At 34.3% G+C, this 14,699-nt stretch overlaps 1 protein-coding gene across 1 annotated transcript in view; it reads right to left on the reverse strand.

Annotated features, from left to right (window-relative positions):
• The window catches only part of LOC109842398 (callose synthase 7-like), a 34,611-nt gene extending 24,309 nt beyond the window's left edge, over positions 1-10,302 (reverse strand). Inside the window, exons 1-16 of the mRNA XM_020411278.1 lie at positions 10,267-10,302; positions 9,551-9,692; positions 7,485-7,585; positions 5,882-5,994; positions 5,669-5,756; positions 5,454-5,564; positions 5,181-5,348; positions 4,911-5,000; positions 4,696-4,787; positions 4,472-4,595; positions 2,150-2,284; positions 1,981-2,057; positions 1,822-1,909; positions 1,175-1,312; positions 976-1,093; positions 308-434 (exon numbers count right to left, since the gene is read on the reverse strand). Of these exons, the coding sequence (XP_020266867.1) occupies positions 308-434; positions 976-1,093; positions 1,175-1,312; positions 1,822-1,909; positions 1,981-2,057; positions 2,150-2,284; positions 4,472-4,595; positions 4,696-4,787; positions 4,911-5,000; positions 5,181-5,348; positions 5,454-5,564; positions 5,669-5,756; positions 5,882-5,994; positions 7,485-7,585; positions 9,551-9,692; positions 10,267-10,302 (1,748 nt within the window). The remainder of the gene's footprint in view (positions 1-307; positions 435-975; positions 1,094-1,174; positions 1,313-1,821; positions 1,910-1,980; positions 2,058-2,149; positions 2,285-4,471; positions 4,596-4,695; positions 4,788-4,910; positions 5,001-5,180; positions 5,349-5,453; positions 5,565-5,668; positions 5,757-5,881; positions 5,995-7,484; positions 7,586-9,550; positions 9,693-10,266) is intronic.

Here is a 14,699-nt window from a genome sequence, read left to right on the forward strand (position 1 = left end):
CCAGTAGAGTGACAATAGGAAATAGCATATATCGTAATATCTTACTTGAGAAGTGAGAACATGTCCTCATGCATGCCTCTTCCTACATATAACTTGGGCTGTAATAGTATAAAACAGCGCCATATAAGAAATACTGGAATTGAATAGCCAATAATGTATGTTAGAGATCTAAATAAAAAAAGATCATTACCTGTGACCACCACATCAGAAGAGTGATTAAACGATTATTAGAACGCTCCAGGGTCCTCCGAAGTGGTGGAACCATAAACAGCAAGGCAGCCAGAATGTTCGGTATTATGTAAATGGCAATAGCAAAATTAAAGGCAGCACTACCAGCCATGCAGCTGCTACAGCAAATTTCAGAAGATACCGAATAATCTGGGTGTATCGCATGCTTCCCCAAGACTTCCAACTAAGAATGATATCTAAAGTGGCTGCCAAATCAAAATGACATTATGAAAATTGAAAGAATTTAAAGAAGCAGTTAATTGCATACAGCATATCTGATACAAAAATTATAATACATAGAAGACGGTTTATCTTAATGATCATCAATGCATCAACCTGTAAGCCATTCCCCCATCAAAATGGGGTCTGCTATGGAGCATAGGGCTCCATAAAGTTTGTAACAAACTTTGACATCCAGCTACCAACATGACGCCAACCTCTAAACTGGTGCCAAATTAATGGTGAAAGGAAACTGTGGACAATGAAAGGGGATTGGCACAAAATTTAAGGCAATTTAACAAATATAGGAACCTACCTTGTGGTTGTGCATTTTAAACTAATGCAGCCCAGGAGAAAACTCCAAAACATTCCTAGACCAAGAAACAAAGCAAAAGAAGGACAAGATGATATGTATTTGATAGGGACTTAAACTCAATTTGAGTTACTGCAAGACAAAGATAAAGTCAAAGAGCACGACTGGACATGTTTCCTGAATATGAAAAGATCTAGTTGATCCCAAGACAGTACCTTGAAGGAAATTGAGTAACGCAGCAGTTATGAAGATACTCAAAACACTTCTAAAAACATCCGGATTAAAGATAGCTGTAATAGATCCTGATGGACTCCATGCAACAATTAGCATGGCCTGAAATAATAAAAGGTATGTTAAGCAGTGTACAATATACAAACTTGAGGCAAGATACAAACTACAAGATAAGCGAAGTACCTGAAAAGCCAATGTGAAGAATGTCCACATGCGGTCAAAACTTCTAAATAGATGCCAAAAGGTGCGTACTTCAACAAAATTTGTTTTGGGCTTCCTCCGCCCGCTACTAACTCGTCCATTACTAAGTTGGTCATGGTGCTGCAGATAATTTGTATGATATTAAGGACAAAGTGCTAGTTATATGTAATTATTAATATACATGGTGCTGCAGATAATTTGTATGATATTAAGGACAAAGTGCATAGTTATATGTAATTATTAATATAAAAGACTCATACAACCAAAAAGAATGGAGGAGAACAATATTTTCATATTCTTATGTATAGCTACGACTCCAGGGATAATTTGATGTTCAATAAGCAAAACATGTCGTACATTTGTAATTGGTCAGATGAATAAGATGATCTCTAAAATTTTCTTCATCTCACCCTGAAAGACCATGCTCTCTGTGTCTTCTAATACTAACTGTTTGAGTCGAATTTCGGCAACAAGATCCTAACTTGCACTGAAGTTATTAATTGAAACCAAGAGAATCTACTCATAAGATTAAATGGATACTTCACTCTTGGATATGACTTATGAGCTATTAATAGGTATGACTACTAAAATTACCATTATTCTATTGCGGGTTAGAGAAGAGAACTGACTTCTTTTTTAGGGTGTATCTCCTCCGTATGAATGAAAAAGTCTGCTTTGAGGTCCATAGGCCATCCTATTTTGAAGCAATCCCTTGACCTGCAAAAGACGACATGCTTTATGATAGAAAATACCAATGAAAATTTTTAAATACAAAAGGAAACACTCACCAGAAGTATTCATTTAGATCATCATAATTTCTCCATTTGGAATGACTAGAAGTGCCCATTTTGTTTCTTTGGACTTCCTGTTGTAAAAGAATGAAAAGGATCAGACAGTAATAAGAAACAAGGACATTAAGAGCAGATAAGTAAGGATTCTTTCGACCAAAACGAATACCTTCCGCAAGACCTGATAGATAGGAGTCACAACATCTCGCAAAAATGATTCTTCCCCTTGATATGCTGGTTCAAAATATCCTCCACTAGCGGAATGTACATTGGCAAATATAATTCCATGCAGCTCTTTTGCCATCTTATAGATTTAATTTTGATGCAGTGTTAAAATAATAAGGAATTTGAAATCATCTATCAAGTGCTAAAACAAATAAAAAACTTATTTTGACAGCATAAGGAGAAGCCTGTCTGCTTATGCCTGTATGCACATTACATAATATCTAGAATTCTAGATCTAGATATGTATTTGTGCGTGTATAGACAAAACTTTATTCTTTCCAAGAAAAATGACTCAAATAGTTCTTCTATCTAGCAACCACACGATGGACACTCCATGGATGGTTTGAACAGTTCATCTTTATCTGTGTAACAGTTCCTCTTGATCAGTACATCATGAAATGGATATGCATAGAAATTTGTACAGTTTGAAGGTTTCAAACTCATTCATCCAATGGTTGTGCTATGATGGTTTTCAGCAATCAAACACAAGGGACTATTTGATGCAAGACTGAAGGGTTTCAAAACATACATTCGTCAATTTGATATCCTGCTAGGGTGCATAGCTCAAGATGAATAGTGGATTCTTCATGAGGTTGACTGCCATATAGTTTGGTGGGGAAAGAAACTGGGTTTATTTATAATAAAAAGAACGAACAATATCCCATGCCTATCATCCTATGATGTGTATATCAAGATAAACAGTGCGAATTACACATTGAGATGTCCACCATACAACTTAAGTGTGTTTGGATTGAGGGTAATGAGGGGTAGGAAAAGTTATGGTAGGCTTTAACCTTGTTTGGGAATCAATTTGGGCCAGGTAATGGGGGAGAAGGGAAGGTAAAGGAGGAGAGAAGAACTTATTTCCTCTTTCCCCCAAATTGGGCGAAGGTAAAGGAGGAGAGCAAAGCAATTGTAGAGAGACCAAATTACCCCATATTAAGAACATAACTTAATAACATGTAAGGGTATTTATGTCATTTTATATATTCCCTTTCCTTCCTCTATTTTATTACACTTCCCAAACGGGGTGAAATAAGTTCCCCTTAATTTCTCTTACTAATTTCCCAAACAAGTTTTACATGTTATCCTACCTTCCCTTAAGTCCTTAACTTCTCCTAGGTTCCCTTAACTTCCCTTCACTCGCTCCAAATTCAAACAAGCCCTTACTGAGTGGAATAATTTAAGTTTCATCAAAGGGAATAATAAACCATACACCACGCATGGACTGTGCTTCCCAAACGGGGTGAAATAAGTTCCCCTTAATTTCCCTTACTAATTTCCCAAACAAGTTTTACATGTTATCTTACCTTCCCTTAACTTCTCCTAGGTTCCCTTAACTTCCCTTCACTCGCTCCAAATTCAAACAAGCCCTTACTGAGTGGAATAATTTAAGTTTCATCAAAGGGAATAATAAACCATACACCACGTGTGGACTGTGATCTGTGTGTGCTTGCGAGAGAGAGCAAGGATTCTCCCTTTCCTCCTCCTGGAAGAAAATCTTCCCATTCAACTCCAATGATGGTACGTTCAAATTGAAGTGAGTTGTTTATCTTGATCTACAAGATTAAGGTGGTTTTAGTCATATTAAGTAATAATAATATACAGTACAAAAAGCTGATTGTTCGCAATTGCTTCCCAACTTATCTCAGTGCTATTCTTTTCCATTTTCCACCTTCTGCTCCTTCCTCTTTTCTCCTATTTCTCTTTCCTTTTACAGTTATATTGTCATGTGTTTAATATGGTATCATAGCAATCATCATCTTCATGTAAAGTGGTTATGATCTACTAAGAGTTGGGCACAGAGACACATGATATTGACTAGATTAGAATGAATAAAGAAGATCCAAAAGAGGAAAAATAGTTGGGTATAACAACCGTGACTTTTCCAACATCCTCAAATGTTATTATATATGTTTTTACATTTTCTTTCTTTCTTACATAGCATCCATCAATAACTTATATCTATCCATAATCACATGAATGAAACACCAAAGCTATTCCAGCAATTCATATCCCTTCTTCACCTATAGCAGGCAGAATGAGAAGAATTGGAGGAAACCAACATGTTAGTGACAAGGAGCCTTTAACATTTATGTCACAGTTTCCATGCAATTAGTGTTGAGTATACAAGGATTATAAAATGGTGAGATTTACAGCAAAATAGAAAAGGAATCTGTACTGAAGCATCTTATGGACAAAATAGAAATAAATTAGTAATGCTTGACAAACATAAGGACAAACTCAACAGGTCAAAGTTACCTACACAATGGAAGATGTAACAAAGGCATTCAGGCATAAAACGAATATTCGAAGCTTCCCCCCAGATAAGGAGATACAGTCCAATATAAAGAATTTGCAACTGTTGTTTCTCAGCATTATTTGGGAACCTGCAATGAAGATAACAAAATGATCGCTAAAATGAAATCTCTCTTATAACAATTCATTCAAATATGTTAGCAACAGGAAAATATGGCCTATATGACTTACTTAAGACTAGAGTCACAGTGCAAATAGTGACACCATGAACTGTAGTTTTTAAAAACTTTGTCCAAGAGTTGCTCCACAGTATAATTGTCCAACTGCAATAACATATACAATATCAAATCTCCTCGGTTTTACAATGAAAAGAAAGATATGAATATTTAATATATGTGTACTAAAGGAAAATAGAAGATGCCTCTCTAGGAGATGGATTACAGTACCAGGGCATAGCGATCTTCGGCCTTATTTCTTATGTCCATGTTGGCGAGTAACAAAATCAAGTGTTCCCTTTGATTCTCCACATTCCCTTTCTTCAGTTAAAAATTAAAGAAGATCTGTCAATTTAGTTTCTACATGACAACGGTTTTGTTTTCCAGAAGAAAAACAAATACTATACAACGTGTCGAAAATAAACAAATGATCTAGAAACTATATAGACACATGCATGGGGTTTATTGAACAGATTTAGAATAATAAAGAAAAGAACTTGCCTGAAATCCAAATGTCAACCAAAGCCAGTCAAGCAAATCATGGACCGGCTTATCCTCATCCGAGGAAATCAAAGATCCATCGCTATTTGGTCGTGCACTTGCCGCTTGGTGAACTCTGGGCATTGGGAGATTCTCCACATTACATAAAGCAGTGACAGCTGCTTTGATCTGCGTTATGCATTATCCAGGACCATTGAAAATAGAAGAAAAGGAAAAAATCATAGCAATCTAGCCAGAATAAAATAGACAAAGCAAGGTCTGGATGTAGCTGACCTCCGAAAGTTCCATAATTGCTGGAGCAGCACCAGAAAAATGAAGAGGAAGAATATTATAATGGCCAAAGTGAACTTTCTTTCTCTCAACTTCTCTAGCATATCTACTTATCTGCAAATATATCATGAAACATACACTGTGTTAAATAACTGTCATCGTGAGGCAGACACATGAGAATATTTCCACTATAAAATATCACATCATAAAACACAAACCTCCGCATCAACTTTGTCAGAGGGTACCACAGTTTTCAGCACATCATATAGCACTGATGCTGTCTGATAATGCTTTGCAATCTCTTCACTGTAAATTACAGGATTAAGGGTGAATAAGAAGCAATTAAGAGATAAAGTTTGCTTGATATAATTTATAAAGTTCAAAAAAGAAAAGCAACATTGATTCATCAATGAACTATTGTCTAGTCTTACGGTTTCCGTTTGGTGGGGCCTTCTTTGACATAATTTTCGTAGTACCACTGGTAGAATTTCTGTATTTCTTTAGGATCATTTTTTGCAAGCTGTGGTTTTGTTTCCACTTCATCCTGCCAGCCAAAAATGGAAAGAAACCTATATTCTCAGTCACAGTATTGGGGTTTTGGATTGAGAATAAGAAAAAGAGAAGTGAGGTGGCTGAGAGTAATATAATTATATTAAGCGATGTAATCTAGGGTACTCGGACATGGTGTTTTGGGTGTTGTGCCCAAGTCAAACACGGATGCTCCACAGACACACCATGGACATGTGTGGTTCAAAGCAAAATCTGATTTCCCCATTACTTCTACCTAAACTAGTATCTTTGGTAATATTTGCTTCAAAACCAATCAGTCTTTTGAACCTGGAAACTAACACCCATTACTTAAATATTTGAAAATTACCCATTGTATTACCCTATATGATTAAAACTTTTGTTGTTAACCCTTATTCTTAGTATTATTTAACCTAATTATTAATTGTTAGATAATAGAAAGAAAGATACAAATATTATATGTATTTTAATTCAATATCCTCATCTAACGTAAATTTTACACACACGCAAATAGCCGTATCCCCGTATCCTACGTTTTACAAATTTGTCATGCCCCGTGTCTGTGTCCGTCTCCGCACCCTTGTCCGTGCTACCTAGGCTGTAATATATAACTGAATATTTCTGTGGGGCTATTTAAATGACATGAAAATATAAGACCTACCAAATAACCATCCTGACTATGTAGAACCTAACTTATAGGTGCATGTGTGTGTGTAGAGAGAGAGAATCCTACCATTAGAAATTGACGTTGGATCCTATCAAACTGATTTTTATTTATTTTTTTTCAATGAACAAAACATGTGTTAAAGCAACAAATTCAAAATCCACTCATTTGTACACGACCTGTACTGCCTAAATGGCCTAAAACAGATTTAAAAAAACATAGGATTTTGACGATTTCCACTCATGGATCAACTGCTAGCAAACCTAACAGCTTGAGTAAGCATGTTGATTAAAAATAATGTTTGGAATTTCAGATTATGAATTCAAGCAATTTATGCTAACATAAATAGTTTCTACATTAAATAAAGACAGCTTACAACTTCTAGAACATATATCAAAGCAATTTGTGGTTATCCATTTTAAGATCACATGAAAGAGATAACAGAAACCAATGATATTTTGTTTTAACAATGTTAATGATTTGGATCATATTTAATGGTACAGATCTTCCATTTGAATTGAAGACCAATACTTTTCAGGTATAGATTCAAGCTTAAATCCTGTTGATAGGATCTTTTACACACTCTTTAGTGTGTTTATGTGTGCGCATCCTATAGTACTGCTTTGGCAGTTCGGCACGGCAGTGAATTGTATCCTAAATCCCCTTACTTTCTCATAAAGAAAATGTCCCAAGTCCACCCCAATGCCTCCACATCCCGTGATGTAACCCTAGATCTACATCAAGAACTTAGTAGCATGACATGACCCTGCAAACTTTTAAGTAAGATTTCCATTCTAATACTTAAACAGAGGATATTCTTGAGAGACATTTGCCACGCAAACCTTTTCAAGTTTATGTAAGAGGTATGTTTTGAATTGCCGTACACCGCGCCCACTTGATGTAGGATCCAAGTTGTGGGCCTTCTCAAATGCATGAAATCGGCCTAACAGAAAACACAGAAAATGTGAAAACCATATAAACATAAATTTCTGATGTAAACTTTTTGAGCCAAGACAGTGATGCTATTTTATATACCAAGTATCAGCTTCACAGTCTACCAATATCTAAATAGTAGAAACAGCCAGAAGGTAAACAGGTGTCAAGCAATAATGATACAAGTTATACTACTACAAAGAGGACGAGAAAACATTATTTATTTAGATGATAAAGAAATCATGAACCATCCAAAGAACAATAGAGTACAAATGGTTTCTTGTAAGTATTTTATTTCCTAAAAACCAAGTAGCTTTGTTGCAGCGGCTAAATGGGATGAAACGCGTAACTGTATGTTTTGCTAAGTTCTAAAAATCTACTGCTTAGTTCTCAAAGCTCTTCAAAATTCCTCTCAAATTATAAACCAGGTTGTGTCACCTGTAGTATGAGGTTAATATCTTGACCAAATTTATCATGCTTTTACCATACCTGATTAAGGATAACTCGTTTGCTTTTGTCTCCAAAGATCTCTTTTTTTTTAATATTGTATAGAAAGTACTTTTATGCCAGCTAATACTTTAGGAACAAGACATCTAAGAAGATACTGGCCTGAGTCAACAAACTCTCACATTTCATTATCACCAACAGTTGAGTTATGGAAATAAACATTGTCAGTTTTAAAAGATTCATGATTAGTCCAGAATCTCATAAAAGATATGTTCTCATATCATGTTGTTTGCTGTGTGCATTAATATTGAAGGAAGACAATTGACAAGCCACTCCACATATCAGAAGATTGATTTTCATTATCTTCATAGCAGTTTGGTCTTCTACAACTTCAAGCATGAAAAAGAAAACAATTACAAATGCATGTTACAAAATAAAATTTTAACGCTTATACAGAGAGGACTTTCTTCATGTAACTTGCATGACTAAAATTTTAATAACAAAAAGAAAGGGATTACATAGAGAATGAAAAAACATAAGTCATAATTCCATGTTAAGTGTTATGAATCTATATCTATGTGCAAAATGAACTACTAAGAGATAGAGTGTGTGAGACCCACACCTTTGGTGTGACGTTTGGATGGGCCTCACTACTAGTATATCTCTTGATAGCTTATTTTGATAAATGCTCTGCCACCTCATACTCATTATTCCATATATTATTTATCATCCATAAAAATATAATAATTCATGAAAAATAAAAACCATTATAAGCAAAACACTAACAGTAATACATCAAGCTATTCAAATTGCAGACCATATACACTTAAAAAGTAAAACTACAAAAGTTCATAAACTAAAAACGCTCTCATAAGTCATAACACTTTAAAATACTAAAAAAACTCATCATCTAATCTTCCTCGACATCCTGACAGCAATTGCAGGCGGGACCGGCTGGAAACAGCGCCGATCAGAGCCTACACTTGGCAGCAGTCGGAGGCAGTGATCAGTGTCAACTAGTGGAAGTGGAGAGAAGGATGGGGGAGGTGACTAGGTTGACGGTTTTGAAGCAGCATATAATTTTGGGATCTTTTGAGGCAGTGATTGGAATACTTTAGGGTAATTAAGCGTCGTCGGTTCGGTGCCCACATAATTAAGTGCTTTAGAGTAATTAAGCATACTATTTAACCGCTCGAGATTTTGCAGTTCGACCGCATAATCCAGCGGGTTTCAGCAATCCAACGCGATTTGGCGTCTGGTGGGAGTACTCGGTTGGGTAGATTGTCTTTCTTAACACTGTTTTAAATTTCCTTCTTCCTGGTCCTTTCTACTTTTATTATCCTTCTACCACATTTTTGTGATTGCCGTTTATTGTCTGTTTGGAAGAAACTGTACTTGCAGCTTATCCCTAAACTTTACCAGAAGGAAACAAGATACATGGGCTCCGAATTGCATCCAATTTACCAATAAGCATCAAAGTTCAAATCTTTTCACCATTAATCACAAGTAGAAGAGTAGGTGTTCTCACACAAATAAGCAACTCGAGGATTGAGCTGCTCGATCTCGTTAGCAACTCGAAGTATGGGGGCAATCGCAGCCAACGACGACGGCAACGAAGCTGCGCTTATCAGCGGTGGGCTCCTCGCGGCGTCGACAATGGTGTGGCATGCCTGGCGTCATCTTTCTCGAAATCGTACCCTGGCGCACGACAGCCGTCAACGAGTCGCGCCACGCGCTTGCGGGCGCTGGTGCTCGCCATTTCCTCTCCTTGATGCTCGTTATTTCTTAGGGAGAAGAAGGCCGCAGGGTTTGCATGTAATCAGAAAGAGGAGAAGGGTGTTAAGGGTTTTGGAGATTGGGGATGGTGGGGGGGGGGGGGGGGGTGGGCGCGGGGGGCTTTCGCTTTTTTGGGGAGAGAAAACTTTTGCTTTTTAGTGCTTTGCGCTTTTGGGATCTCTGGGGAGAAGTAAAGAATTTTAATGGGAAACTCTTCTGGGGATGGCTGTGTCGTCCCTACCACGGCTTTGGGTGCAAGCCGACTTGGTTCGCGATCTTTTCCGCCTTCTTTTCTTAATACTTTGAATTTCATGTGTAGGTTTGCTGCGGACTGGGGTGTGGGGCCCGCTTTGTACTTGCTAACATTCTGCGGCTACATAGACTCAACAACGGACCACACATAAAACTCACCGAACACTGTTAATAACACAACGGGAAGGGGAGGGAACCCCCGACTGTCTCGTGTACATGCACAAAATGGTCGGGGTTCCCAACCCCGACCATTTGGCAGACTCTACTTACACCCACTTTCAACTGGAAATTCAAACTTCTGTTGTTACATATCAATCCACAATCAATCCACAATGCAATCACAATAACACATACCAATCAATAATCTTAAATAAAAATTCATAAATCGATAGGATACATACCATGCAATTCACATACTAATAATCAATACTCAATCGAATACATAATATTTAGTTTCAAACGCAAACATCCTATCAATACTCAATCAAATACATAATATTCAGTTTCAATCGGATACAACTCTCTTTCCTCTTCCTCTCCCTCTACCCCTCCCCCTAACACGTTCACCTTCGACGTGAGCTCGGATGAGTTCCTCGTCCGGTTGTGTGTGAAGTTGGGAGTGCATGGCATCCTCATCGACTCGAACCGACTGTGAACATCCGGCTTGGGCCTACTGTGAGCCGCCAGCTTCATCATGTGCACCGCTTGAGTTTGCCCCCTTGTGTCCTCGGAACCGTCGACGATCGTACTCAATTGGTCGCTCCTCACATCCATCACGTCTTGCATTACGCGTCCTCTGAAGAGCGGACCGAATCTTTTTGATCATACGAATGAGCGTGTTCCTCGGTCCTGACTTGGTAGTCGTTCGGATTGCATCATGCGCCATAGTAGAAAGTTCTTCGAGCTCTTGTACCTATAAGATAAAAACCCCAAGAAAATTATTATGATTTGGATGATAATCATACTCCCTTTAAAAGTACGAGTTCGGGAAAATCTTTTCATGACCAATATTACCCTTAACTTTTTTAAATATTATATTGTTATCCTAATCTATTCTAATTATCCTATCTTTTTTAAATTGATAATTAAATATTTTATCATATTCATAATGTGACTTAACATGTTATTGGATAAAGGAGATACATTTGATATAATTCAAATCCTTTACTTATTTTAGTTTGTAGAAAACTACAAATATCCCCTACATAATTTATTTTTATAGAAAAAATCTCTAAAGTTTCAAAAATTACAAACGAACACTCGTAATTCAAAATTCAAAATTTATAAAGAACAGCTTGAGAATTTCTAACTCATTAGTAAATTGAAAACATATGAATTATAAATATTCTATAAACAATTTATAATCTATAGAAAATACCTATAAGTTAAAAACATTGCAAAAAAACCCCTAAAATTCATAATTTACAAAAAACACCGTTAGAATTTCTAACTTATAGACACTAAAATGAATATACCGAATTATTAACAATCTCTAGAAAATTAAAAATTTACAAAAAATGTCATGCTCCCTTTAAAAGTATAGGTTTAAGAAAAAAATTTCATGATCAATATTACCTATAACTTTTTTTGAAAAGAACATAACTAATTAAAAATCTATTAAATTTGAAATTTATAAAAAACCCTTAAAGTTTAGTATATTTCAAATTACCCCTTAAAGTTTTAAAATATTTTAATATTTTTTATAATTCTTTGATTTCAATATAATATTTAATAGTTTTTTGTATTTATAAATTACAAAATTTTCGGGTGCTTTTTATAATTTTTAGAACTTTTGATTCGAATTTTCATTGTGTTTTCAATGTAATGCATAGATACGTTAATTAATGATGATATTAATGAGTAAGTCATTCTTAAGATGTATTATGTCATAGTTAAGTGTGCACATCACTATTCCTAGGCAGTAAAGTTATATATACAAAAAAATTCAGACAATCTATATAGTGGCTAAAAGGATTTTAATTTTAATGTACTATTTTTTATAAATTATATTTAATGTGGACAATCTATATAGTGGCTAAAAGGATTTTAATTTTAATGTACTATTTTTTATAAATTATATTTAATGTGAATCTACCATATAATTTTAATATGTTTGATTGATTGACTATATAGGTATATAGATCATAGATTACTTTACTTTCTCACATGAACTAATATTAGACGCTTAATAATTTAAATTATTACTTCTAAATTTAATATAAAGTGGAGCTCTAATAACATTTATTTATTTACCTAGAGGACAATACAATCTCAATTCCTATTTTTGCTTTAGATTTGTTCGATAGTTATGCGTATCAAATTAGTAATTATAATAATAATTGTTTATGCTTAAATTAGGATGATTGTAGTTGGTCACTCGCTATGGAATTTCTATGAATATATATACCTTACTTTCTATAGCTATATTCATTGCCCATGTATATTTTATTAATTAGTTGTTACTTTGACATATTAAACTATTTTTCCTTTGTAGAAATTTCTTCTTTGACTTTTGAATTGTGTAATCACTATATCACAATTATAGCATAGAAATCACCTCACTCTAAATAGTTTCAAACTAATATTTGAGTTGAATTGAAGTATATACTATTGCTATTATGTGTATATATTTTTTAAAAAAATCATGTCAACATCTTTTTAACATAAGAGAATATTCTAACCTCTGATATTGTAAAAACTAAATATAACCAATTGAGTGATTAGAAAAAGAAAACTTACATCAGAAAAGCGTGAATAATAAGATGAAGAGAAAAAGTAATGGTATTGCCAACAATAATACTAATAGCAAACTGCAATGTAAAGTTTACCTATTTTGTGGAGCCCAATTATTGGCTATAAACATCGATGTTTTCATATATATATTTTATAATTTATTAAAAATGGTTATATAATCTTATATAATAAAATTGATTTAATACTGATAGTAATAACATTGTAATAATATCATTATTTAAAAAAATTCTTTGTGAACCAGTATGTGCTTTACGATATATATGTTATGCAATCTAAATTCTTGTGTCTTTTATAGAGTCAAAAAGTTTGAATACGAGCCTCTAACATTTTGTTCTCACAAGAGTAAAATCCATTTAGCAGATGTGGATATTTCAGATAAGTTATATGTCCTATATACACTACAATTATCCTAGGCAAGTGAATTATAATAGCATTTTTCATTCGTATCGTTTGGAGCAAGATTTGATAGAGATGTTGCATCAAAGAAAAAAAATTATATTCAGAGCACATGACTAAATATATCATAATCTCACAGCTCTAATTTTATAAGAAAATAATTATTTATACTTTCACTTTTACTTCTATGATAAGGAGAATGAGTTATAAAATTAAATATGAATATTAAATAATATAAATATGAGTGATATCATAACTAAAAGTTAACGTGAATATGAGCTAAACTACAACTAAAAGTTTAATGGACATATCGCAAGTAAATTCGTATGCAAAATTCCTTTGCGAATTGAATGATCTCCCATCTTTTGAAGACTTTAAGATACTAATAAATGGAGATGTTGTACTAGATCAATGTGTTCATAACTCACAAATAGTAGATCAAGTGGTCACAGTCTGAGTTAAAGAAAACAATGATAATATTTTATTTGAGAGAGATTATTGAGTTGATGATCAATCACACAAAAAACTTTGCTTTCTTTTTTATTTTTATTCAATTTGAGAGAGATTATTGAGTTGATGATCAATCACACAAAAAACTTTGCTTTCTTTTTTATTTTTATTCAATTTTTATCAATTTAAATAATCTTTGCTTTCTTTTTTATTTTTATTCAATTTTTATCAATTTAAATAATCATCATATTCAACCACGTACATTGCACGTGCATCTCAACTAGTAAAATAAAACTCACAAGATAACTGTATATTTGTTTATACACTTACCAACTATTTCTCAACTGGGCCTCTCGGTATGTACTCCTTAGGGGCTTTTGTTCTCCTGAAATATCTATCGGCGAGTACTCTCCCAATACCATCGTAAATACACACCTAGGACCTCATACGTCAATGGACCCGCCTCCATATCTGCATATATGATGATATAAATGAAGTAGAATATAATGAAGTAAAATAAAAGTACATTGGCATATTATTCATTCCATAATTAATCGTTCCACCATAAGAGAAAGCAATAAAAATCATATTGTTCAATCTACGTAAAACAAAATTATATCATTTAAATGCAAAAAAAATTAAAAAAAATATTACCAATTACAACCCTAAACCCCAATTACAACCCTAAAACTCAATTACAATCGTAAACCCCCAAATCCTAAACCCTAAAATTGAGTATTATATGCCCCAAATGTTTAATTTCCACTACAATAAGAATAAATTTTCTAAATAAACCACTACAAATAGAGTTCAAACACTATAAATTCGTTTTGGAGAGAAAACTGTAGGATCTGAAATAGATACACTAGAACACTAGAGGGGGGGGTGAATAGTATTCTCTTAAAATTATTGCAAAGTAGATAATAAATTGCAAAGAAAAATGGCAACCTCAGAAATTTGCAAACACAAACACAAGGATTTTATACTGGTTCCACCAAACCGGTGTACATCCAGTCCCCAAGCAAATCCCGCTTGAGAGTTTCCACTAT

Source organism: Asparagus officinalis, chromosome 5 (assembly GCF_001876935.1).
Source record: "Asparagus officinalis chromosome 5, Aspof.V1, whole genome shotgun sequence".
Taxonomy (NCBI): Eukaryota; Viridiplantae; Streptophyta; class Magnoliopsida; order Asparagales; family Asparagaceae; genus Asparagus; species Asparagus officinalis.